The following is a 26,022-nucleotide window of genomic DNA, read 5'->3' on the forward strand; positions in this document are numbered from 1 at the left end:
ACGTACGAAGTGTTCAAAGAGGAGCTCAAACAAGCGTTTGAGCCCCCGCAAAACGAGTTCCGGTCGAGGGCGGAGTTCCTCGACCTTCAGCAGGGTAAGCATGACGTCCATGCTTACGCGCAGCGCGCACGATATTTGGTATCAAATATCGTGACTAACTCGATTGACGAGGCGACCAAGGTCGTCACGTTCATGAAAGGACTTAGAGATGGGCCCGTGAAGACCTATCTCTTCCGAGAGTACCCGAGTACTCTCGAAGCTGCGATTACTCTTGCCATGCAAGAAGAGTTTAGCCTGCGGCAGGCTAAACTGCACGTGAACGTGCCGAGGTCGCAACCGCGCCCGGTAGCGAGGACGGGAGGTCCGGAACCAATGGACCTCTCGAACGTAACAACTGCTGGTTACCAGCAGCAGGGAGGTAACGTGCGATACTTCCGTTGCGGAAGGATCGGTCACTTTGTCAGAGAGTGCACAGCTCCCATGCCCCCTGGATGTGGCCGTCGTGGCGATGCTAGGCATCGCCGCGGACCAGCAAAAAACGCGGACATCCAGTAGGCGCGGGGCGCCCTACTGGTAATGCAGTCGCGCGTGCCGACATCGGGCACGCGACACTAAGGACTGCAGCCCCCAGTGAGACCAGCTCTCACTGCAAGAAACAAGATGACAGGCCGAACCTAGTCATCTTGAAGGTTTACTCAGAGAGAGCGAGTACTCTCTTCGAGCTTTGGTAGATTCAGGCGCGTCGAACAACTTTGTTGGACTACGAAGCCTGCCGAGACTTGACTTCGAGGAGGTAGATACACCTCGAAGTCTTCTGGAGGTACGACTGGCAACAGGTGCCATCGTGAAGACCGAGAAGCGCGTCGTGAACGTGCGCTTCTCGTACAAACAACGAGTGTTTGTCGAACACTTTATCGTCCTGGACCTGGACGATAAATTCGACGTAGTAATGGGCATGCCGTGGCTTGCACGGCATGATCCGGTGATAGACTGGAAGAAGCGCACGCTCGTGCGCTTCGGCCGCGACAGCGGAACAGAGAGCGATGGCCCTGTTACCGCAGCGCGCGCACCAGCAGGTGCGCGCGGCTCACCAGTCGAGACAGCGCTTTATGCTGCTGTCCCGGAGTGCCCAAGAAGTGTGCGAGGGCGCGCACAAGTGAGACCCACGTCGGCAATGCTGCCGACGTCGGAAGAAAAAGATGTGTTGGTTCCGGGAACCAACACCCACGTTCAAGCATGTAAGGGACAGTCCCTGACCCGAAGCGGTCAGGTCGACAACGACGCGTCGGCTCCGGGCGCCGACGCACCCTCAGTCATGAGGGGCTCCGCCAATGAATGGCGTCGAGGTGACGAAGGCGTGTCAACTCCGGGAGTTGACGCTGCAAACAGTGCGGACGGTTGCAAACGTACCGCACTGACGCAATTTGCATGCTGTCGTGCAGCCGGGCTGCACGACGAAGCGCCATGCGATCAAGCCGGGCTTGATATCGCGCGCCCGCAGACAGGGTCTGTCGGCGAAGGGACACATTACCGTGCAGCCGGGCTGCACGAAGGAAAATGCGGTCAAGCCGGGCTTGATACCGCGCGCCCGCGGACAGGGTCCGCCGGTGAACGACAGTCCACGGCCGGGCCTGGACCAGAAGAACAACTGTGCGGAGCCCGGCTCCGCACAACAAGAAGACGGCGCAAGTGGAAAACGCTGCGCAAGTCTCGGTCCGGGACCGAGACGCAACAAGAGCAGTCTGCTGGGCAGACTGCGGCGGTGACGCCGAATGCCAAGACGCTAAGCGTCTTGACGCGCACCGATACTGGATTCCAGTATCGTGACATGGAACTCGCTAGTCCTCCGACGACGGCGTCGGAGTTGACTTCGCTTCCAGCAATGAGCTGGAATCGCTTCACGCGCGACTTGCACGATGGACGCATCGAGCAAGTCTGCGTTCTTTCGAACAGCGAAAGAACGGCGAGCGAGAGCGAAGAGCTGAGGCAGCTCTTCATGGGAAGTACCACTGAGAGTGAAGACACTCTCAGTGCGAAGACGAAGCGAGAGCGCTTCGAGGAACAAGGTTGGGACTCGCTGAAGTCGAGTCCCTATTACGAATTGTTGAGGGAGTACAAAGACGTACTCCCGGAAGAGATTCCTGCGGAGCTTCCGCAGGATAAGGGCATTCAGCACGAGATTGATCTCGTGCCGGGCACGAAGTACTGTGTCACGCGGCAGTGGCCACTGCCGCGAGAGCAAGTGAAGGCGATCGACGACTTCTTTGAAAGTCGTCGTAAAGCAGGACAAGTGCGGGAATCAAAGTCCCCGCACAGTGCTCCGACGTTCTGTGTCAAGAAGCCACAGGGCGGATGGCGCATCGTTCATGCCTACAACAAGCTGAACGATGCGACGGTACCGGCGCAGACGCCGATACCACGAAAAGATGTTATCATCGATTCGATGGCCGGGAGCACCGTTTACAGTGCTCTCGACTTGCGAGATGGATTTTATCAAATCCTAATGCGTGAGAGCGATATCCCTATCACGGCAGTGAGCACGCCAAGCGGCATGCTCTGGGAATGGCTAGTAATGCCACAGGGGCTTACGAACGCCCCTGCGACTTTCAACAGGTGCGTGACGCACTTGTTGCGCTCGGTGCGCGACTTCGCACCGAGCTACTTCGATGATGTATTCATCCACAGCCGGGCTGTGGACGGGAAGACCGACGTAGAGATGCACAGGGTGCATCTCCGGAAGCTACTTGAGCTTATGCGAAAGCATAAGCTCTACGCGAACCTGAAGAAGTGTATCTTCGGGGCGAGCGAGATACCCGTCCTCGGGTGTCTCGTAGGGAAGAATGGTGTTCACCCTGACCCGGAAAAGGTCAGAGTGATCAATGAATGGCCAACGCCTTCAAGTGTCAAGGAACTGAGGCAGTTCCTTGGCTTGGCCACGTACTTGTGCAAGTACGTGGAGGACTATGCGGACAAGATCCGCCCGCTGCCACAGCTTCTTAAGAAAGAAGCTGTGTGGAATTGGACACCCGATTGCCAAAAGGCATTCGATGCAGTCAAGCGGAGCTTGACTGAGGCGCCGATCTTGGCAGTGGCTGACCAAGATCGCCCATTTCACGTAGTGTGTGACGCATCCGATTTCGCGATCGGATGTGCGTTGATGCAGCACGATCACGAGGGCCGTGATCGTGTCGTCTATTACCAGTCGCGTCAGCTGAAAGCAGCTGAGCGTAATTATCCGGTACATGACAAGGAACTCCTTGCCATGAAATACGCACTCGCAAAGTTCCGAGTGTATTTGCTTGGGAGTAGACCATTTGTGGTCTACACCGACCATGCTTCACTGCGCACCGCAGTGAAGTCGCCACACATTTCACAAAGAATGGCGAGATGGCTCTCATTCTTTGCGGAGTATAACTTCCGGGTCGAATACAAACCCGGAAGATTGAACGTGGTGGCCGACGCGTTATCACGTCGGCCGGACTATGCAGAAGCTGTTGACGTCAATGCCATTGACGCCATGCGATCGAGCAAACCCACATCATCTCTGTTGGATGACGTGAAGGCCGCGTACGCGCACGACGCGGACGCGAAGCTCTTGCTGGCCTATGGCACAGCGCCTTCTGACAAGTCCCGTCAGAAGCTGCCCAAGCACCTTCGAGCGCGTGCACACCGATATCGGGTGCACGACGGACTGCTTCTTTACAATGCAGTCGACGACAACGCGGATCGCGTTGTCGTACCGAACGATCATGACCTGCGACTCAGGATCATGTACGAATATCATGATGCCCCGACTGCGGGACATCTCGGACGTGAGAAGACTTACGTCCTTCTCACGCGCGACTTCTACTGGCACCACCAGTATAAGTGGGTGCGCAAGTACATCCGTGCTTGCGAGGTATGCCAACGCGTGAAGCCTGCGCCATTCGCGCAGGCTCCACTGCAATCACTACCGACTCCGTCGGAGTGCTGGAAGTCCATGTCTTTGGACTTCATCTTTGGTCTTCCCCCGGATAGCGGAGGGAACACCGGTGTTGTGGTCTTTGTAGACCGTTTCAGCAAGATGGTACATCTTGCTGCGGTGCCAGCAGAGGTGACCGCGAAGCAGACGGCCCGTCTGCTCGTCGACATGGTGTTCAAACACCATGGCATGCCGTCCGACATCGTGTCGGACAGAGACCCGCGCTTCACAGCGCACCTGTGGCAAGAAGTGTTTACACTTCTTGGGAGCCAGCTTTCCATGTCGACTGCGGATCATCCGCAGACGGACGGTCAAACCGAGCGCGTGAATCGCGTGCTCGTCGATATGTTGAAGAGCTACGCTCACTCGTTCCAATACTGGAGCGAGTGCTTATCGATGGCAGAGTTTGCCATCAATAACTCAGTGCATGCCTCGACCGGGCATACACCGTTCTACGTGAATGCCATGCGGCATCCACGCCTACCGAGTTTACTCGGAGTGATGGTTCCCACTTTAAGTGGGGGAGGATCTACGACTGCAATACAGCAGCCGCAGAAAACCGCTGACACTTGCACAGTGTCAGCTGCAACAATGGACAAACCACATGAGTCTGCGCAGGGCGCAGACTCCCCCAACAACATGGCTTAACGACCACGGGTCTGCGCAGGGCGCAGACACCGCAAAGAACCACGCAGAGGACGGGCCTCTAGCGGAGAGCGAGCTGAATGACTTCAGCTCGGATGCAATCAGTTTCATCACCAAAAGACAAGCCGTGACTCGGTTTGTCCAAGACACAATAGCAGCTTCTGTTGATCAACAGAAGCTGAACGCAGACAATGCGGGCAGAGGCAACACAAATGAATTTAAAGTTGGTTCATTAGTTTTGTTAGCTACACAAAACCTGCCTAGACATGCAGTTTCGGATTTCGGAGCAAGCAAGCTTGCTCCGCGCTTCATCGGGCCGTTCACTGTGTTGGCACGGCACGGCAACGCATACACGCTAGACATACCGTCTAGCATGCGCCTCCATCCGACCTTTTACGTCGGACGGCTGAAGCCATACCGGCAGCACGAGCCATCTAGCTCGGCTGACCCGAAGCCTCGGCAGGAGCCGAGGCAGAAGCGGAGGACTTGGCCTCGGCGACGAGCAGTCTCTCCTCCAGCGCGCGGACGCGCTGGAGTAACCCCTTCATCCGGGTCTCCAGCTCGACCTGGATATTCGAGGCGGTCTGCGAGACCGCCGCGACTTGGGCCTTCTGGTTCGCCAGCTCCTGTTTCAGGGCGGCGAACTCAGCGCCCTGCAGACGCTCCACGACGGTCACCCGATCGTGGAGAGGCGCATACTGATCAGCCCGGGGCTGATCATACCCGGGGCGTGTTCCCACCCCCGCCACCGCCGATCCGTGACGCCCGCGGCTCAACCCGCTGGATTGTTGAGCGGATTGTTGACCATAGTATCCCGAAAACGAACCCTCAATGGGCTCGTTTTCGTATTCGTTGGAGAGGATTTCCTCCCCATCGAGATACATGGGAGCCGCGGAACGTCTTGCTGGAGGACGTTCCGGAAATGGTGAGGGCGTACGAAGAGCAGTACGCGCTGGCGCAGCGGAAGTAACACGAGCGCTGCGATCATCGCTAGCGCCCGAACCCTCACGTGCTAAGAACTTAGCACGGAGCTCTTTGAGACTCTCGGGCACACGGAACGACGTGTACCCGTTCAGATCGCGGTCGCTCAAGCGGACCGCGCCTGGAAAGCACTTCGTGCACTGAAAGCCCTCGGGCACAGCGCACGGCACATTTGCCTCCTCAGCAGCAACATGAAGTTGCTCCAGCTTTCCACGCTTCGAGTACGTCTCGAAGCGATCACGCGCTTGCTTAATCCGATCACGGTAAGCACTCGGCCTCTTGTTGAAGTTCTCAACAAAGGCGTTCCAGCTTTGACAAAGTGCCTGCCATTCGGGCACTTTGCTGCGAGAAGAGGTCTTCTTGCTTTGAAACCATCGGAGCTCATGAAAGAGTCCGATGTAGTAATCGCGCCTTTGATGCGTTTCCGCATCAAAGTGCAGCTCAGCAGCCACAGCGTCATCTTTGATGGCGCTGCATACGTACAGCGGCACCTCATTCGGAGGTACCGAGTTCCCAAACCGGTCCGCGATCTCGGACGCGGACGGCATCCATGGATCGCGCGCTGCAGGCGCAGCGCGCGGAGAGCCTTGAGCTTTGAAATCACGCGCTGCAGCTACAGCGCGCGGAGTACTGAGAGTCCCAGCGGAAGCGAGTGGGGTATCGCTCTCAGTACGCGAACGCTTCGAACTCGAAGCGTCCGATTCGTCCCCTTCACGCGGGCGAACGTTCTTGGCGTGAGGGTCGAGCGATTCGCTCGACACTGAGTCTTTACGCTTTGAGGGCGAGTCCTCCTCGCCCTCCATGTCTTCATCGTCGTCGTCGAAGTCGACGACGTCGCCGTACTTCGCCTTCTGGCGTTCGAAGTAGTCGTCGATGGAGAGATGACTCCCCACCGACTTTGCGGACTTCTTCTGAGGCGCGCTCATCGTTGAATGAGCGCGGATTTCTTCTCCAAACGCGGAGAATTGACGAATGGTCAATTCCAAAAGATTGACGTGCGGGGACCCCGCGCGTCTAACCTTAAGGGGGGGATGGTGTAACGGGGTTACACGTACAAGTGGCTGCAAGCCACTTGTGAATTTAACAGATACGTTATCTGTTAAACGTTTTGGATACTTCCTCACATTGGTGTAAGACACATCGATGGATACATTGAAGTGGACCACCACAGTGAGTGGTCCACACATACCCAAAGATCTGATTGGTAGAAAGATGCTGCTTTATACCAATAGGTAGAAAGCAGCATCTTTCTACCAATCAGAGACATGCATATTAGCGGGGCTCTGACAGCCAGCCGCTGTCAACCCTTTCATAGATGATAAACAGTTTTTAGCAGATTTTAGAGGAAGATCAATTTACAAACAATACAGTTCTCAATTTACCTTAAACTAGCTACTTGGAGTCTTGCCTAAGTTAACTTATATTTGTGTATTCGAATATAATTAACCTAAGTAATTACTAAGTACTTACGCTTCCTCATACACGTTGCGCAACGTGTAAGCTAAAGTAGTGAGTCAAGTTAGACCCACAACACCTTCTGCCATAACAAGTTTTAGTTCCAAGACAAGATGGCAAACGCAGGAAGAAAACGTACAACAGGCAAGGGGATGATTTTTCCGGACACTGGCGGACCGACGTGCTCATGTTTGCGCGCCTGCTCAATGTCGAGCTCCTCAAGGTTCCCCCGGGGTACACGTACATCTGCCAACCGGCTGACGTCGCGTGGAACCAGCCCTTCAAGGCTCGCCTCCGCCATGAATGGGTCGAGTTTCGTGTAGCCCAAGTTCGTGCTGCCGGCGCGGCGGTGGCTTTCAAGATGTTGCCGCCAACGCGTACAGAGCTAGTGACGTGGATCAAGGATGCCTGGGCGGACCTTTCGTCGACGACGATCAAGGCAGGCTTCCGGAAGGCGAAGATCGAGACAAGCTTACAGCCAGAGCAACCTCTGTCTCTTCCTGCTCCTCCCTGCACAGTGCCTAGCCTAAACGCGATGGTCATGCTTCTGCGTGAGCACGAGGTCACCACCGAGACTATTGACGCTACTAGAGACATTGAAGAAGATTACGAAGAAGCCATAGTCTAAACATAGCGAACAGATAAGAACTGAAAATAAGACGCTCACTCAGTTGCATACATTACGCTGTTATTGCCTCGGTGCTGGCTGCGTGACTGCGTGCATGGTGCCGCAGTCGAGCCTTGTTGTTGCAGTGCAGATCGACGTTTCACCAGTGCCTGACGTCACTTCTGTCGCTTCGACCACCGAGGTGCGCCTTCGAACACCGAGTTGCACCGCTTGACCTTGGGGTGACTCTTCGACTTGGAGCTGAAAATAGACCACTGGGAGGAGTTGAACCCCCGTCTCCCTTGCAGGGCGCTCTCCCGTTGAGCTACAGCGGTGGGCCCTGCGACCTACAGAGCACAGCAATACAGCGCGTAAGTAGACAGCGATAGCGAAGAGCTATATGCTTGATGAACGCACCTTTTAGTGTTGGACGGGGAATTAACCAAACGGCGACAACCCTCTTAGGACACAAGGCCCCCCCCCCTCAATTCGCTTCACGCGGTCAGTCCAACACTGACTGCAGAGGCGAAGCGGCGGCGTGGCGAAGCGGCGCCAACCAAGAATAGCCAGAGAATGAAAAGTGTGTAATTTACCAGATGGCTACAAAAATTTATTTGACCGAATGTATTTGGACTGTCCCATGTTAGCATTGGCACCCACAAACACCTTGCAGATCAGGTGCGAACAAAGACTTCGGCGATGCGGTACGGGGGTTGCCGAGAACTGCTGGTGGCTCGGCGCCGCGCTGTATTTTCACGCGGTTTGGCGATGGCGGGTGTCATATTTCGACGCCAATAATTGCGTAGATGCAGATTATCATCAAGCCGCCCTCCACTCGAGGCTTCGGCACGGTTACGCCACTGTTCACCTTCGTTTACGTGGCGGTGCACACCACCACGTTTTCGAGCATGCGAGCACAGGAGTTTGACAGGTGCTTCGACTTGACTGGCAACCGATCAATTTTGCAGTTGACCCACGCGGTAGTGCCGTTATCTCCTTTTCTTCGATGGCGGCTCACGCGGGAATCCGGGGCCTGGGGGTAGTGGGTCTGCGGTTATCAAAGTTGGCGATGGTGTGGTGGGACACGAGATTTGCTGGGTAGGCAGTATGTCCTATGCGGCATCGACAACCACAAACAATGTGACCGAATATATGGGTCTCCTCATTGGGCAGAAGGAATGCGACCGTCGGACGTGGACCCCGCTCCATATTGTCGGCGATAGTAGCATCATCATTCATCAGCAAGCAACACGTACATCGCCGCGCGCCAAGCATTTACGGTCATTGTATTGGCAGTGTCTGCGGCTCGCAGACAAACTGGGTGTTAAGTCATGGCAACATCACCTACGTGCATATAACAAGATGACGGACGCGCTGGATAATCTAGCAATGGACTTCAGACAAAGCATCCAGCAAGACCTCACCCGCGGGGCAAGCTCCACCTCGAGATGGGACAAGATTTTCAACCATGCTGCCAGCGACGTTGGACACTGGATGGAGCAACACGATCTAGAGAACCCCTCGGGGCTCGCGGCCTCGGCACTTTAACATCTAGAGGTAGCCCAGGTTAATAAGCGCCAGGGCTCAAGGACGGACGGTCAGAGACGTCTGTCGTCAAGGTCATCAGCAGTCGTTAGCTCAAAGCAGTTTAAGTGACACTAATGTACCTCAATTCGAAACAAAAAAATGTCCGTGTACAGGGACTATCGCGCTTACCCATTCACTCACCGTCCCCACTGAACGTTCTCACACGGAAATAGACGAGTACAGAGATCCGCTTTCGGCAGGTCACTAAGCTTCCAGGAAGGTGAAGTTCCAGAGGTTAACTTAGCATCTCTTTCCTTCATTCGACCACGAGGGCAGTCGAACAGTCCTTCCTCAGGATGCTCAGAAGCAACGATAGCGCAAAAACTATCGCTATCTTCCGCACTCATGCGTCCGATTCCCTTCAGCTCCAGCGATTCTAGTAACGAGCCTTCTCGTACTCGCTTCGAAAACAAAGCGTAAGCCAGCCACTTCCACAGTAATTGGTATTGTCGTTTTCGGCCAAACTTCCATTCTGTGATCTATTCGTGACTCTTGGGGTGAATCGCCGGTCAATCGACCCTATACTAGATCTCAGTTATTTGTGCTGCCTGCAGTGGTCTCCCGCGACGCAGCATCGGGTGAAGATGGAAGCTGCCGTGACAAAACACCATGCGCACCCCAACACTATTTTACACTGTCTGTACGGTTACTACAATCTCGGCTGCTCAAGGAAGGAGTTAGCTCACATTTACCACAAAGATCTTAAGACAATCAGCAATTGGATTCCTACGAAGCCACAGGGACCTTTAAACGAGCAAACCGAAGAGCTGACCTGAAATTCACGAAACCTCAGCGTAGATGGTTGTACGATTATTATCAGCAACGTTCTCTTTCCTATCTTGACGAAGCCCGTGACGCCTTCATTCGCACACATCACACTAGCATCTCAATTTCATCAATCTGGAGAATTATTCACGATTTTGGCCTCACCTGGAACGTTTTGGAGCGAAGAGCTCTTCATATCAAAGAGAATGATGTTTTTCGTTTTGATGAAGAACTAAGTCGTGTAAATTGGACGCATCACAACCTTGTTTTTCTAGATGAGGTTTCGTTTGACAATAGAGGAATAATTCGACGGCGTGGGTATTCATTGCGTGGCAAAAATGTAGCAATTCGCGGTGACTATCAGAGAAAAGCTCGTGTTTCTATCCTAGCATTTGCAGGTGTAAACGGTGTTATTGACTACTACGACACAGAAGGAACTTTTGACAGAGCGAAATTCGTGGATTCTTGTCGCAGGTTTGCTTATTCAAAGCAAGGAAATGTTTTGTTATATCCTGGGTCCAATTCCGTTTGGATTATGGATGGTGCGGCCATACACTGTGATCCTGAGATCATTCATTTCCTTAGAAGCATCGGGATAGTTCCGATTTTTCACCCAGCTTATTGCCCATTTTACAATCCTATTGAATATTTGTTTGGCTATATCAAGAAATCATTTCAACGACACTATGCAGAAACAAGTGCCAACGATCTTACTCCCTTTATTGCGAGCACTTTCAATTGTTTTACTGCTTTCGATATGACAAAGGTGTTTAAGCACTGTGGTTGGACCGTACAAGGATACTTCGATCCGGTGGGCCAGCTCTCAAAGGAAAATAGAGTTTGCAAGAAAACTAGCGTTGAGGGCGCTGAGACTAGAGCAATTGAAGAAGACAATTTGGAATTTGTAGTTAGACATTACTAACAGAGCTTATGAATGATCAACATCAGGAATATTCTCCATCCTTTCCATGGGGTCCATTACATCCCGTGGTGGAAGCACGTTTTCAATAAACCCCTCAATAACAGCTTTGCGAGTTGCCAGCATTCTGTAGTTTTCTGTAAGCTTAGCACCAAACGCCTCCCAGTCTTGTCGTAACTGGCTATTGGCAGCGATCGCTGCATTGACACAATCCAATACTAGATTAGCTGAGCGAGACATCCCAGATATTCGTTGTTCGAGATTAGACTCAGCTGGGTGGAGCAATCTTGCAACGTATCCAGGCGGAGGCTGCTCTATCGCTGCATTCCAAGTTGAACGGTTTAGATTCCGAGTAATATCATTTGCCCACATTCTCCAAAATATGGCTGCCCCTTGAAATGTTGAGCTCCATCTCTGCTGCAGTTGATCAACAATCTCCTGCAAAGTCGATTCGCTAGCTGCTCCAGCTCGATCTGTTGCTACGGGATCAATGCACGCTTCTTTGAAAGAAACGAGAACTTGTAGAGTAGCAATATTACTGCCATACTCGTATATGTACAGCAATACACGTACAACAACTGCTTCCTTCTCAAGACTGATCAGCCACGAGTTCCACTGTTGCTCTGTTTTGTCGATGTCAATGAGGTGGCGTTTGTACTTAAATTGCATCATCTTAGTCCAGTCGTTAATATCTTGTTCAAGGATAGACCAATTGTCGCCGTTTGCTTTCACAGCTCTACCCTTCATGTTTTCACGAAACTTTTCCCACAGTTTTTTTTGTATGTCGCTGAAGGTTGAACCCTCAGCAACGAAATTCTCCAGTGATTCACCTGTAGCATCACGCTGACTCACTGCCTGCTTGACAATTGGCTTCACTATTAGCCTGTACAAAAAAGCATTAGAGGTTGCATTCTCCCGTCCAGAATTGCGGCTGCCGGCATGTGCGCGACGTTCTACCAAACGGGGTGATCTGCACCCAACCGGCCCAACACGCGCCGTCAATACTGCATCGGGAGTGTCGGCGTCTGCTCCCGCAGATGCGAGCCGAGCTAACCGAGGCGACCTCCTTATCGGTGGAGTCTTCTCCGAGTTCAATCGTGCCTGGTGGTTGTCTGCTATGTGCTGCGTTGGGGAGAGGCCGTGGTCAATCGCAGGAGACGGGTTCATTGACGTGGGGCCACCGCCGGTGGCGTTCGGGGTCGGTGATGCAAACTGCGGTGAATCTTGGGCTAGCTGAATATCGTCGGGGCTTAAGACTTCTTGCAAGGACCTCCTAGCGGCAGGACGCCCGGTGTAGGGGTGGATTCGATGAGCAGCTCGTATGCTTCGTGCGTGAGCGTGTTGTGATAAGCTAGCCGCGGAATTCTCGCTCCCCGTGAAGTCCTCGCTTGCAGAACTCTCGCCGCTCGCCATCGCTGCTTCTGGCGCAAGTGAGATCTACCCTCACTTGTTCTCTATAAAAACATAGATTATTATCTTTAACAGGAGGGCGATTGGGCGGCGGTTCGCTGGCGATCGGTTCGATGAGGGCCGTTCTTAACGGAGCGGTAGGCTGGGAGGGCGGTGTGCGTAGAGAGTACCACTCTGCGCGTCGTCGTTAAGAATGACGAAGTGTAGGGCGGTAGGCCGCTGTACCAGACTGTACCTGTGTTCGAGAAATTGTCGCATTCACAAAACGCCCCGAACCAGATACTACGTATGTTCCCTCAGCTAGTCGATTCGGACGACGAGGAATGGAGCAGTTCGTCCAGTGATGAAGAGATGAATGACATTGTCGTGTGTGTCGCTGCAGTGACGCAGGTGCTTGCCATTAGAGAAGATTATTCAAAGGAGCTCGCGCTGGGCTAGACAATGGTGCGCAGCAACTCTCGAGGGCGATCCATTTGGATGGCGAGTCAGAATCTGGGCAGCCTACCACGGACAGCGCACACACACACCCCTCGCGTAGGGCGTAGTGCGTAGGGAGCCTACCGATCCGTGATCGAAAATTCCCTCGAGGTAGTCCCGACTGCTGCACAGAGCCGGTGCGCAGCCTACCCGGGCCTACCGCACACCCGCTCCGTTAAGAACGGCCCTGAACCGCCCATGGGAATTTTGAATGAAACGCACAATAAATCGAACCCATTTCTAAACCCAACGAGAGGTTTTGAACCGTTTGGTTCACTTGAAGTGTGAGCACATGGCCTCGAACTTGGCCTCGGATATCTGATTACTGAATGCTTTCAGTTTCCCGATTGAAGGAGGGTTCGACGTTTGGCCCGGCACACGTAGCCGAAAGGATCTATAGCTCGAACTTGTCAAATCTTGGCGCGCAGTACAAAATATACAAGTAATCACCTGCCTAAATACTTTCTTGGCCTCGTCCTCATCAGCAGCCAGTTGACTATCCAATTGTAGACACAACTCCTGTACGTGCGAGAACCAATCACTACCGAGCATCAAGAGCGCGATTGCGTTCTTGAATTCCTCCCCAACGCTGAGCTCCGACAAATCGGTGACCACCTCAGTACGAAAGTACAGCGCAGCGACCCAAGCTCAACATTGTCCTCCTTTTATTGGCTCTCGTACTCAGTCCACTCTTGCCGAACTACACTTTCAGCATATCTAATGTTCAAGAGCTCTTTCGTAGTGTCACTGGGTGATTCGGTCTCACGATCAGCCTGAAATTGCAGTCGGACGGGAATCTCGATATCATTATCCGGTTTCAGTCTTTTGTCCAAGGTCTCAATCTGCGATAGTACTGCGAGGATTTCCCGAGACGGGTGTTCTCGTTGACGGACGCCGCATATCCCCACGAGGTTGTGCGTGTGCGTGTATGTGTCAGTGTCTCCATCCAAAGACAGCAGGAACTCGGCCTTGACGTCGTTGTCGGATCCGTTATCTCCATTTCTCCGCAGCGCGATGCCACGAAATTTAGTTAGCAAGAACTTCCACGCACAATAGTCGACATGGGCAACGACAGGCAACAGCGCCAACGCCTCGCGTCTCTTCTGGAACTTGGTCTGGAATTCCGCATCCGTGGTGTAGAAGCTCCGTCGTGGGGAAGACGCAGTACAGTGGACGTCAGAGTTCCTCTTCTTAACGAGGCCAGCCTGGCAGATGACGCCTTTCAGCTCCGAGCACCACTGCACCAAGAATCCCCAACGCTGCTCCCTGGGATCCACCAACGTATTCACCTTAGGCACGAAGCGTCGCTGCAGATGAGAGAAATCTTGGTTGGAATGCAGCTCAGAGACTCACTCAAACCCTTCAGTCATAAATTGAACAAGAAAAGCACTAGCGAAATATGTATAGCTATCGTTGAAGGTATTATAGTGTAGCAAGCTCTTGGGCACGCAGCGTGCCGCACGCTTGGATTGTTCAAAATACAGAATTCGTAGAAGATGTTGCACGTGCAGTTGATTGACGCTGGCCTCGCAACAATACGAGAACCAGAACGGGATCGTGATGTATCCTTGCGTCGGCGCCATTACCATGATACTGTGGTGGTGTATGTAAAAGCAGGGCTGCTAGTAAGAGGATTTTCTTCTGGCAGTTTACATGTACAACATGTATTGAATTCGTCATTAAAGACTGGACCAAGATTATTTTAACATGCCAGATATATCCATAATAGTAAATTGCCAGTGCAATGGGTGACTTCCAGAATGAAACATCAGGTGTACCCCCGATAAGCTGGCGGGTTGCACCGACCGGCTCCCATTGCATCTTCCCCTCCTGGCTTCTGCTGGCCATTCCTGCCTTTCCACCAAGTGGCGGTGAACACACGCTCGTTTTGGTTTGCGCGGCGACACAGACGCCGTGGGAGCAGGGGAAGACAGGCAGCTGCAATGCAGACTCAGCGGTGGTGTGTGGTGGGTTTGCCCAGGCTCGACTTCAGCGGTGCAGCACCCGCAGCAGCAGCCTCAGTGCGACATATGTGTCATCACTTATGCCTCACGCACATGTTGCTGCTTGAGTGAGTTTTGAAAGTCACCAAGACAACATGAACTGAATTAATATTACCACTGGTATACCACCAGGAATTGTCACTAATGCAAACGCACTTGAGTCCACATTAACTACTGAAGTAATACTGTAGTACTACAGTACTAATCTATTGCTCCGATATAAATCGAACTTAGAAGGGATGCTAAGGTGTACTTTGTGGAGCACTTCCTGCAGGAATCTGTGCAGGTATGGGACTGCCAGAATAGATCTGTGCGACGTTGACCCCCTCACACAGATTTTGATTGGCTGAGACGACATTTACAGTCTCTTATCTGCATGTTTATTCCTTGGTCTGGGATCTATTCCGGCACAGACTGCTGCGGGAATCGCTCCAGTATTGACCAAAGCGACCCGCCTGCAGCAACTTGACGGCGCAGCAACTGCATGGCACATGAACAGTGATTCGCGGGCTGTGTCTCCGCCACAAGATAGCTTCTGCGGTCAGATGTCTAAGCACACCAATGTATGTTGTGTACAAGCGCCTTCTCGAGTTCTATCCCAACGGCATTATTTTAACGTACCCTTCATGCTACCGCTATCTGCGTGTAGATATAATCTGAGACAACTTTGGTGCCTCGACGGCGTCAAAGAAAAAAAGAAGGCAACATGGAACTCACAGGCAAGTAATTGTTCCATGAGTTATGGTTAAGATGCAAGTAGGATATTTATCTTGACATTTGTATGGAATCGGCTTTACAGTTTCTTTTGGGAGTGACCAGTACTAAATAGTACTCTTTATCACTTACTGAACTCACCAGTATGTACTCGTTGGTGAAAAGTAATAGGTACTATAGTACTAGTAGTAGTAGTAGTAATTTACTATTTTGTAGTAGGATCGAGTGCTACTGGCAATCCCTGTGTACAACAAGAACTCTCCTTCTCAGCACACTGTAGTGTCATGGTCTGCCTACAGTACGTGTACAGGATGCCAGCAGCGCTCTCAATGTTCACAGTGTCCGCAATCTCCGTACCATAATCGTTTGCACTGTTGAGTCGGGCAGCATATCTTTCGCAGCCCGACGTGCCTCTACAAGGCGTATGGCGGCAATTCTCCTTCTTCGAACAGTAAAAGTGTGGCGAGTGCAGCATTGCCATGTGGCGTTTACCCGATCTCATGTTTATCCGGTTGAATTGAGCGGAGCCCAAGGAACGTGAAAGTCCCGCTGGGCTCTTCATTTTCCTTTTTCCGACGCGCAGCTCTCCACCTTCGACGTGACAATGAAGTGCACAATTGCTCTCGCCGTGGGCATCGGCTCGCTCAATGTGGTGGCGGGCGACAGCATCACCAAGTCCACCTACTCTGGCTCCAGCGGTTTGAACGACATGGCCAAGGCTGCGGGCAAGTACATGGGCACGGCGGTGGACCAGGATATGAAGGACTCCGCCGCGCTCAAAGTCCTCAAAAACAGCCACGACTTCAGCATGATCACCCCGGGCAACTCGATGAAGGTAGGCGACTTTTGATCCTACATAACTTACCTTTGTTTGGTTTCTAACCTATTGTGCGCTTTCGTAGTGGGATGCTACCGAGCCAACACAGGGCTCCTTCACTTTTGACGGTGGTGACGCAGTTGTGGCTCTCGCCAAGGAAATGGGCGCACAAGTGCGCTGCCACACCTTGACCTGGGTATGTCTTGTTCAAGATTTTCTGATGAATACCCGACAACTAACTGTTGTTTTGTTTTGCTCGTCTCGCAGCATTCGCAGACTTCTCAGTGGGTCCAGGGTCTGAGCAAGGAGCAGATGCTGAGCGCGCTCGAGAACCACATCACTAAGGTCATGACGCACTTTGGGGACTCGTGCTACGCCTGGGACGTCGCCAACGAGGTCATGGGCGACAACGCCCAGATGCGCGACTCGTTCTGGTACAAGACGACGGGTATGGACTTCCTCACGACCGCCTTCAAGACCGCCAACCAGGTGAAGAAGTCGCTCGGCCTCAAGACCAAGCTGTATTACAACGACTACAACACTAACACGATCAACGCCAAGTCGACTGCGGTGCTCAACATGATCAAGAAGCTGCTGGACGACGGTATCACGGTCGACGGCGTTGGCTTCCAGTCTCACTGTGCGTCCTCCGACACGTCCTCCGCCGCTGATCTGGCGGCCAACTTGGAGCGCTTCACTGCGCTTGGACTGGACGTCGCCCTCACTGAGGTCGATGTCACGGCGAGTTCGTCCTCGCCATCGGCGGAAGAGCAAACGCAGCAGTCGAACGTCTACACGAACATCGTCGCGGCTTGCAAGCAAGTGGAGAAGTGCGTCGGCGTCACGATCTGGGGCTACGACGACAACTACTCGTGGCTCAGCACCAAGGCGCCGCTGCCTTGGTACCAGCCAGGCGGAGCCAACTCGGAGCTCGTGCGTAAATCCCTGTACGACGGTATTGTGGCTGGCTGGGGAGGATCGAGCGCGACACAGTCGAAAAACACCCCGCAGACCTACGGATCTGGCTCCGGAGTGACCAACACGACGCAAACTTCGGCTGCTTCGACCTCTGCTCCTTCAACCGAAGCTCCTTCAACTCAAGCTCCTTCAACCCAAGCTCCTTCAACCCAAGAAGATCCTTCAACCTGGACGAATCAGTACAGCTGGGGGTTCGGGAAGACTGGTGGTGTCAACCCCGGAACGGTGGCACCTGCGAACGACATTTACCAGCAAAACTAGAGCGGAGGATCTCGATTTGGTCGGCGGTTTTAGTGATGAATGGAAATCCATTCATGCCTGGTAGATACATTTTGGGTTGGGTTGTAGCGTAATACACAGATTGATGGCCTGTAGCGCAATACGATGGTAACACCTGCTTCTTCAGTTGGCTCACTATCTCAAGTGACGGTGGATTTTCGATGACATGCACAATCATTTTGGTCGTCTTGGAGTAATAAACATCAAAGCTACCTTGATGGCTCTGCTCATTCTTGAAACAGCACGCTACGACTGCGCTAGCAGGGATTAATTGCCTCAGATGTCCGAGCACGATTTCGTCCCTGTAATGGAGCAGTTCAAGCAGTCTGGATCCACCAAGCGACTAAACACGCAGGCAAGTGTACCAATGCTGGGCGCAGACGGGAAGAAGTACTCGCAGGAAATATTGACATGGGAACCAGCGCCAGAGCCGTCGGGAAACTACGTCCAGCACGTTAAAGCTGATCTGCCGTCAGTAAACGCCTCGAAAGGATTCGTATCGTCGGCACTAGAAAAACTCAAGTATTGCGTGTGTTGCTGTCAGCGCTCGTAGAATTTAGCAGGAGTACACAATGTCAGTTGAAATCTATGGTGCGTTGGAGTACACGAGTATATAACGAGGTAACGTATCTCTTACTTCTGAAACAGCTCTAAGCAACCAAGGCGAACACCAGTGCAATCAGGCCGCCGATGGCCGATTTAGCAGCAGTTGAAGCCCGCGACGTCGTTGCTGACTTGGTGGTACAAGAGCCACTGGAACTACTGGCAGTAGTTGCAGTCGTGTTCTCCTTCTGCCCGACGTCAACCGCGTGAGAGCCCGAGTTGCTAGAGGTCGAGCTTGACGTACTGTTGGTACTGGAGCACGTGTACGCAGGCCACGCCGACTTGTCCGAAGTACTGGATTTATCTCCCGGGTTGGACACCCCCTTGGTCCACAGAGGCGTGCTGGCAGCCTTCTCGTCCCATTCACAGCACGGGTCGCCGAGCTCCTCGCCGTTGGTTTGTCCGTCGCCGTCCGAGTCCGTCTTACACAACTCCGTGGTCCACGCTTGGCCCATGTCGTCGAAGTCCGTGCCGAAAGCGTTCCGCGGGCCCCCGCCGTCCACGTTGACGTGGCCGATCGCCGCAACGCCAGACACGTTGTCACCGTTCGGGAGCTTGGCCACGAAGCTTTGGTAGCCGACCACGGGATCGACCAGCGCCGAAACGAGCGATAAAACTGCGATGGCTTCCGTGAGTCGCACCATAGTTCGCTGGGAAGTTCTTGGCTTGGGCTGACTTGGGTTTGACGAGCGAAATTCGTGAATGAGCAAGAGACTCGCGCTGAGGACGGATCCATCCTTTCGAGACCACCGGAACGTAGGGTGGAGCCTCGTCAGGCACTCGAAACGGACGTTTCTGGTGGTCGTTAGCTTGAGCGGATTCGCTCGCGACTGGCAAATTCGTAACGGATGCATGGAGCTCTGCAACTTACGGCTTGCCAGAGCTTGGATATCATTACTTTCTTTTCCCGACGTTTACAGCTAGAGCCACGTAGCCGATCACTCGGAACCCAACGCTCAATGCCAACAGCAGCCACAAGTCGGACGCGACCGATCTGTTGGAAATGCCCTTGTTCGCCAGCACCTCCAGCCCAGTGCGAGCTGCACACGAGTCTCCAGCAGCCACATCGTCACATGAGACCTCATCAACTCGTCGCCAGAACACTCGCATGAGCCCGTAGTAACCGTATCGGAAAGGCGTGATGTACTGGACCCAGCGCAGCACTGCAGGCACGTCGCTGGGGTCGATGAAGAGACCACCCAGCAGCAGCAGAGGCATCAGCACGATGTTGCCCGCGAGCGGCGCGATGTCGATGCGGCGACACACACACGAAATGCAGTACCCGAATGCCACGCACGCGCTGTGCAGCAGGATCATCACGAGCTGCATCTGGATGTACATGCTGAAGTCGTGACCGATACCCACCAAGAAGTAGAGCGGCAGCAAGCTGATAATAGGCAATACTACCTGCTGAGGCAGCTCGCACAAGTTCTTGGCCGCGTACCAAGCCGCCACGGAGTACAGTCCGATGTCGTACTCGCGGTACACAATGGGCAGCTCCATCGGCACGGACATGATGGCCGGCATGGAAGCTCCGTAGACCTGCTCCGTCACCATGTAGAAGAAGGCCCCGGAGAAATTCGACACGCCTTGTTGGTCCAGTGTCAGCTGGAAGAAGATGATACCGACAAGCAGCGTGGTCACCAGAGTCTGTACGCTCTGCAACCTCAAAGCTGTTTTATCTCGTAGCAACCTCATCGCGTTGCGCGTCGCCAAGACGTGGATTTGCCCCCACACCGACGCTCGCGAGTCCTCAAACTCCACTGCGTCTGCATTCGGACCGGTCGTCGACATCATGTTCCCGCTCGATGTCGAGCCATTAACGTCCTGCGGGTTGACAACTTCGATCGCATTGCTTCGCTGAGCCTTCCAGGCCTCTTTCAAAGCTCGGACCCGCTCGACGCCAGCCTCGTCGGTGTCAGCATCCACCACCACGATCTTCTCCATGAAGAAGTCCGCCGGATTCATAAACGTCGGGCACTCGAACCCGCATTTCGCAAAGTACTCCACCACATCCTCCGCCTTTCCTTGGTAGATTGTGGCTCCGTCCGCCAGCAGCTCCAGGCGGTCAAACAACGCGAACACCTCGGACGACGGCTGGTGGATCGTGGCCACCACCGTCCTCCTCTCATGCACTGCCAGCCTTCGCAACTGCTGCACGACCGACTTGGCCATGAAACTATCCAGCCCGGAGGTCGGTTCGTCGGCAAACAGCACGGACGGGTTGGTCAGCAGCTCCGTCGCCAGCGCCAGCCTCTTCCGCTCGCCTCCCGAAATGCCTCGCTGCATCCAGCCGCCAATGAGCGTGTCCTTGCTCTTGGCGAGTCCGAACTCTTCCAGCAGCGTGGCCACCCTACCGAGATACTGCTCTCTCGAGAAGGACCCGCTCATCCTGAGCCTCGCCTGCAGCGCCAAATGCTCCTTCACCGTCAGTGTGGAATGGAACAAATCCTCCTGCATCACGTAGGCGGCGAACCGCTTCAAGGGCTTCGTCCAGGGCGACCCGTTCACGGTCACTTGGCCCTTAATGGCATTGTTTCGACCGGAGATGCAGTCGAGCAGGGAGCTCTTGCCCGCCCCCGACGGCCCCATGACCACCAACAATTCCCCGGGTCGGGCCACGCCGCTCATGGATTCAAGGATGGTTTTCTGCTCCGGTTCCTTGGTTTGAGGGTTCTGCACCGTTACGCCCAGTTGCAGTGCACGCCATTCCAGCGTGAGGTGGGGCGCCTCGTGTTGATGTCTTGGTCGGGGTGGTATATCATTTTTGAGAGAACTAGCATGGCTGCGAGGAGTAGAGAGGTCTAGGTAAGGTTGAGGAGAAGAAGGGTCTTCTATACTTGATACGGCGTTGGCGCTGTTCCGAATACGCATCATGTCAATACAGAAAAGCAAGAAGGTCTCTGGAAACTGGTACTGTCGACCAACTAAGAGAGACAGCGAGTGGATTACATATACAGTACAAATAAGAATTAAGAGAAGGGAGAGGTTGCGGGCAACACGCACCGACGCCGAAGCTGCTAGCAGGCGGCGGAAGGCGAAGCAGCGTCCAGTCCAGTGCAGAGAGGTTAGTTGTCGTGGCGTCGAGGGCAAATTGTTGGCGGTTCGCAGTGTCGGTGAAAGGGTTACGTAATCCCTTTCAAATGAGATCTTCAACATGATCAATATTCGGAGTTCCTATCAGATTAAATCTGTTCAAATTTTGAACCTTTCAAATTTGAACCTTTCTAAAAAGGGTCGTTGATTGCCGAGTCTGTTGCCGTGGTGCAAGGGATACGAATTACCAGATCAAGAAGGAGGAGTTTGAGATACTCGCAACGGTTCCTTCGTGTGGTTTAAACTGAGCAAAAACATTCTCACCAGATGCAAGAGGCGTTGGCGCTGTGGCGAACGTGGACTATATAAAGCGTGACGATTCTTGCTGGAAAAATTACTGTGGACTGTACATGACCTGTGCTCGTCGTGACTTCAAAAAGTTTGCTCAAAAGGGAGAAGCCAAGTACGGCGACGAAATCTTACCCCGATTTCAACTGATAGTAGGCGTAGTGAATGAGGACGATGGAGGGTTCGGTCGATTTGGACCTTGTCCGGCTCTGTTGAACTCGTTGGTACAGCAATCCCAGTGATGAATACGCTCAGGCACTGACGGAGATCACGAAGGCATTGCCAGCAGGTATGAACGTCAAGGTTTTTGTCAAAGTGAGGTGGAGTGAGTCGATCGACCGCATGAAATGTATTTGGAGAGTTGAGCACAAGATTCGAGCGCAGCGGCAAGATTTCAAACTAGCGCCAGGATCACTGAGATGCACGTTCGAGTTGAAGCCCAAGAGCGCTAATTTCTGATGAAGCAGACCGTGAAACGGTGGATCTGGTCGAGACTACGATGAGGAACAACGTGCGGTTTTCGCAGTTTCATTTGCGGCTCAGATTCGCCCACGATATTGAAAGAAATGAACGCGCGGCGACGAAGCTATTTGGTATCCTCATTACTCGGATTCGTGAAAACGTGAGGCGCCCTTGAGCGGTCGATATACGCAACTATTACTACGTTCAACCGGTGAGGCAAGACACGCAGCTTTGTCATCTCGGTGCCATCCATCTAGACTGTAGTATATGCTCGACCGCGAGGTTCGAGACGATATACTCGGCGATGATGGGGAACAAACAACGAGCAGACTTTCGATTAAATTGAACTTGTCACCGACGTTTAATGTGTATCCCAAGGCGCGGCGCTGGTGGGAGTGGATCGCGTATGCGTTCTTCTCGAAGCGAGCGCGGGTGTGCTCGTCACTGAAGTCGCTAGCGCTGATGTGTGTCGGAGAATGCACGCTGAGGAGATGATAGGTAGTGTTGCTGTCGTGAGCTCGGAACACCCAGAAGAGGAGCTATTAGACCGACCTCGAGGATTGGTGGTCCCACGGGATTGCACGCTGAGAAGTGGGGCTCCAATTCGGTGGAAGTTTGACAACGAAGGCGAATCAATTCTGATATGGGATCAAATCGCGTTTGAGTCACCAATTCATTTTGTGCGAACTTTCAGCGATGATGGAATTAGTGTATGAGTGGACGAGATCGTTCCAGGCCTCGGTCGATGTCAAGTGTTACGCGACTTTTTAGAATTCCAAACAGCAGCCACGAGGTGTGGTGGCTCGCGTGGTGGTATCACATCGGTTCAGATCGGATATGGGGAGAGGATGGAATAATCTCGGACGGTTTGCCGGTGTTTCTTGATGCGATAGGATTGCCGCTGACGTCCCTAGGTCTTCGCTACCACGTGGGCGGTTTTGAAGATATTCTTCAACATTGTCCAAACCTCCAAGAGCTGGTGTTCTGCTGCGTATTCGCTCTGTTTCGATTCAACTTCAGCCATTACAATGGGTGTGCTGATGAATTTGGCTACAATTTGCGTAACGTGGAGTGGCTAGCAGAAGCTCAGAGTGACAACAACAGTCTGCTTTCGATAAGCGTGGTTTAAGATTCCTTCTGTATTGACCACTAGGAGAACAGAGACCCAATTTACGACCCGTATATCGAAGCGTGCGTCGAGGCACTTCTTCAGATGCTGGAGGTGAGCTGGGGACTCGAATACCTCGATGTGCACTTGCCCCGTCCTATCATGACCACACTGATAGTTTACGAGAGCATCATCTCAAGCTCCTAATTAACTCTCCATCCCAAGGGCTACCGATAAAGAGCAACTTTGCACTCCTGAGCATCATACAATTCCGAAATCAGCCACCTGGACCCGACAAGATCGATACGTGCAGTTCGATCTTGACCAGCTTGTGTTGTCCAGCATTCTCAAGTTCGCGACACCTTCGGTCTCTCGTAATGTGTATATTCGCCAACTCTTTGCGAGCTCGAGCAAAATACATTTAACGAGCGCTCAAACATTCTGCTGGCTGCTAACCGGAGTCCCCCTAGTAGCCACAAGAAAAGCCTGAAGTGCACAGGGTAACGCCAAGAACTATCCCTTTTTGCGCTGCCATGTGTACAGCAGCATTGGGTTTTCGTTTTGATACTACATGTAGACGAAGATTTCGAAGATTTCACCACTGCAAAAGCTTTGGTAGCAGACCACGGGGCAGACCAGCGATGATATGAGCAGTTAACTTCCGTCGGCTCACCACTGCTCGTTCTGGCAGCAAGGGCTCCGACTGCTGCTGCATCATCTATCGGCGTAGCGCTTCACCGCATACTACTTGCTCGAGTTCAATTCACGCTTGTACACACTGCAACAATTGAAGAGCAATCGCACGTTTTGATATGAACAATAGGCTAAACTACGTTGTGCACTACAACTTAAAACTCGAACACCTCGCTGTGCACATCAAAGCGCATCTTCATCTCCCACGACAGCGACAAACTCTTGTCGATCACGTCGCGCACCATGCTCAACGGGCCACAGACCAGCACTCCCACTCGCTTTTTGCCGCTCTGCTTCGCTTGCTCGCCGATGGAGCGCAGCGTGGCAGCAATGTCAGGACGAGCGCCGTAGCGTAATTTTCCCTCAAGGTGGCGTTCAATATCAGCCGACTCGATGTCGCACTCCGAACGAGTGAGGTAGATCTCACTCGAGAAAGCTCCACCACGGTCGTAGACGACTCCATTTGGGAAGTAGCTCTCACCCTTGAACTCTCCGGTCTTGTGGGCCTCGTCGACGATGAGACTGTGGATCATTTCGCGGTCGCGAACGGACCACACAAAGTGAACGCGCTCGACACCAGAACGACCTCCATGGTGGACATCGTGATGCAGCCAGTTCACGATTGAGCGCATGGGAGTCATGCCGATGCCGCCGGAAAACAGCACGAAATGAGAGTACGTGGACGCATTCTCGATATCGATCGAGACGCTGCCGTAGGGACCGTCCACCAGAATGTCAAAGGGGGCAACAACGTCATCTCCTCCCGAGACAGCAACAACCATCGACTGCAGCTTGTAGGTCCAGTCTCCGAGTGCCTTGATGTGGAACTTCACCATCGGCTCGTGCGGAGACGACGAAATCGTGAACGGGTGCCACTGCAGGTTCGAGATGCTCGGCACGCACAGGAACACGTACTGTCCTGCCTCGTAGTTGAATACTTCGCCAGTGTCCTTGCGCACACGGGGGAACTGGATCTGCAGGACGCTGCCACGCAGCGACGTCACAGTCACTTGGTCACGCGCAATGACCCCCATTTGCTGGCCGGAGACAACATTTGCAGGCGCATCTCCCGCCTGCTTTCCACCGGTGATCGGCCCACGAGCGTACACGCGAGGACGGTAGGCGTGGCGAAATGCCATGTCGATTGCCCACGGAATGACGCCAATCAAAGCGGCCGAGGCTCCGTGCATGACTGCGAACACCAACACGACGATGAACAGGATCCAGTGCGCGCGCATGAAGAACTCGAAGAACTTGCGGCGCACGAAACCGAGCGAGAGCACGAACATGAGCACCATGGCGCCGAACGCAACGGTGCCAGAAAATACCATGCTGCCTTCTCCGGAAATCTCGCCCTTGTTGTGGGCGAGGATGTAAGCGAGACCGTGCAGTCCCGACAGGATGATCGTCACCAGAGCGGCGACCTTGTGGTAGAACAGCACACGCTCGTAGGAAATGCCAGTCAGCGCGAGGAGAACCGAGTTGTTTCGGACGGTGAGAATGAACACGACTAGCAGACCGACGGTCGGTGGACCACCCGAGCCCTCCACTTCGCGGTCGTTGATGGCTTGCATCGCCGTTGTGATGATGAAGACCACACATATCGGGAGTGTGATGAACAGATCGCCCAACTTAACGTCGAACATCGAGGTGAGGAAGGGTAGCGGCACGGAGAAGAAGTTGCGAGCGAGCTGCCAGCGCAGCACCATCCACGCCCGAGCGAGTGTCCGGAGAGGCGACGGAAGACACGACTCTTTCGAACGAGGTGGCGCAGTCTGCAGGTCGTTGATGTAGTCATAGTCACCCGAACGAGCCGATGAAGGTTCCCACATGTCATGCTTGGCGCCAGAAGCGAGAATGGGTAGACTCGGCTGCTTGCTCAGGGTCTTGGCCTCGTCGTCCATGACTGCAGCGTAGTCGGCCTTGGGCGTCTTGGGTGAGTTGGGGACGGCCATTGTAGACGACCCAGAAGTGGAGTGTCGGGCACGAGGACTTTTTGAGAATGCCGGGGTCTTGGCAGCGGTGAAGAAGGCATAATACACTTGCGGTTTACGACCACACCATGGTGTCCGAATCGTAGCAGCACCGCTTTGTGCGAGACACGCCTCCCACGGACAGGCCATCGGTACCAAGTCCGACCGCTGCTTCAACGTCTGGCGCGTCGATCTGCAGGC

General features: G+C 53.5%; 5 protein-coding genes across 5 annotated transcripts; 2 read left to right on the top strand and 3 right to left on the bottom strand.

The window, feature by feature from the left end:
* Positions 1–7,229: 7,229 nt before the first annotated feature.
* Positions 7,230–7,670, top strand: IUM83_02035 (DNA binding protein; the record flags this gene model as incomplete). The annotated part of the gene is made up of 1 exon (XM_067925931.1): positions 7,230–7,670. The coding sequence occupies one exon, from the start codon at positions 7,230–7,232 to the stop codon at positions 7,668–7,670; it is 441 nt and encodes a 146-aa protein (XP_067800803.1).
* Positions 7,671–16,128: 8,458 nt separating this feature from the next.
* Positions 16,129–17,580, top strand: IUM83_02036 (putative xylanase; the record flags this gene model as incomplete). Its single annotated transcript, XM_067925932.1, has 3 exons — positions 16,129–16,359; positions 16,427–16,537; positions 16,609–17,580. The coding sequence occupies 3 exons, from the start codon at positions 16,129–16,131 to the stop codon at positions 17,578–17,580; spliced, it is 1,314 nt and encodes a 437-aa protein (XP_067800619.1).
* Positions 17,581–18,248: 668 nt separating this feature from the next.
* IUM83_02037 (atp-binding cassette superfamily) lies at positions 18,249–18,845 on the bottom strand (the record flags this gene model as incomplete). Its single annotated transcript, XM_067925933.1, has 1 exon — positions 18,249–18,845. The coding sequence occupies one exon, from the start codon at positions 18,843–18,845 to the stop codon at positions 18,249–18,251; it is 597 nt and encodes a 198-aa protein (XP_067800618.1).
* A 250-nt stretch (positions 18,846–19,095) lies between these two features.
* Positions 19,096–21,247, bottom strand: IUM83_02038 (ABC transporter-like protein; the record flags this gene model as incomplete). Its single annotated transcript, XM_067925934.1, has 2 exons — positions 19,096–21,128; positions 21,208–21,247. The coding sequence occupies 2 exons, from the start codon at positions 21,245–21,247 to the stop codon at positions 19,096–19,098; spliced, it is 2,073 nt and encodes a 690-aa protein (XP_067800616.1).
* A 2,756-nt stretch (positions 21,248–24,003) lies between these two features.
* IUM83_02039 (putative ferric reductase) lies at positions 24,004–25,803 on the bottom strand (the record flags this gene model as incomplete). Its single annotated transcript, XM_067925935.1, has 1 exon — positions 24,004–25,803. The coding sequence occupies one exon, from the start codon at positions 25,801–25,803 to the stop codon at positions 24,004–24,006; it is 1,800 nt and encodes a 599-aa protein (XP_067800615.1).
* Positions 25,804–26,022: the final 219 nt, after the last annotated feature.

The sequence above is a fragment of the Phytophthora cinnamomi genome (assembly GCF_018691715.1).
Source record: "Phytophthora cinnamomi strain GKB4 chromosome Unknown Contig0, whole genome shotgun sequence".
Taxonomy (NCBI): Eukaryota; Oomycota; class Peronosporomycetes; order Peronosporales; family Peronosporaceae; genus Phytophthora; species Phytophthora cinnamomi.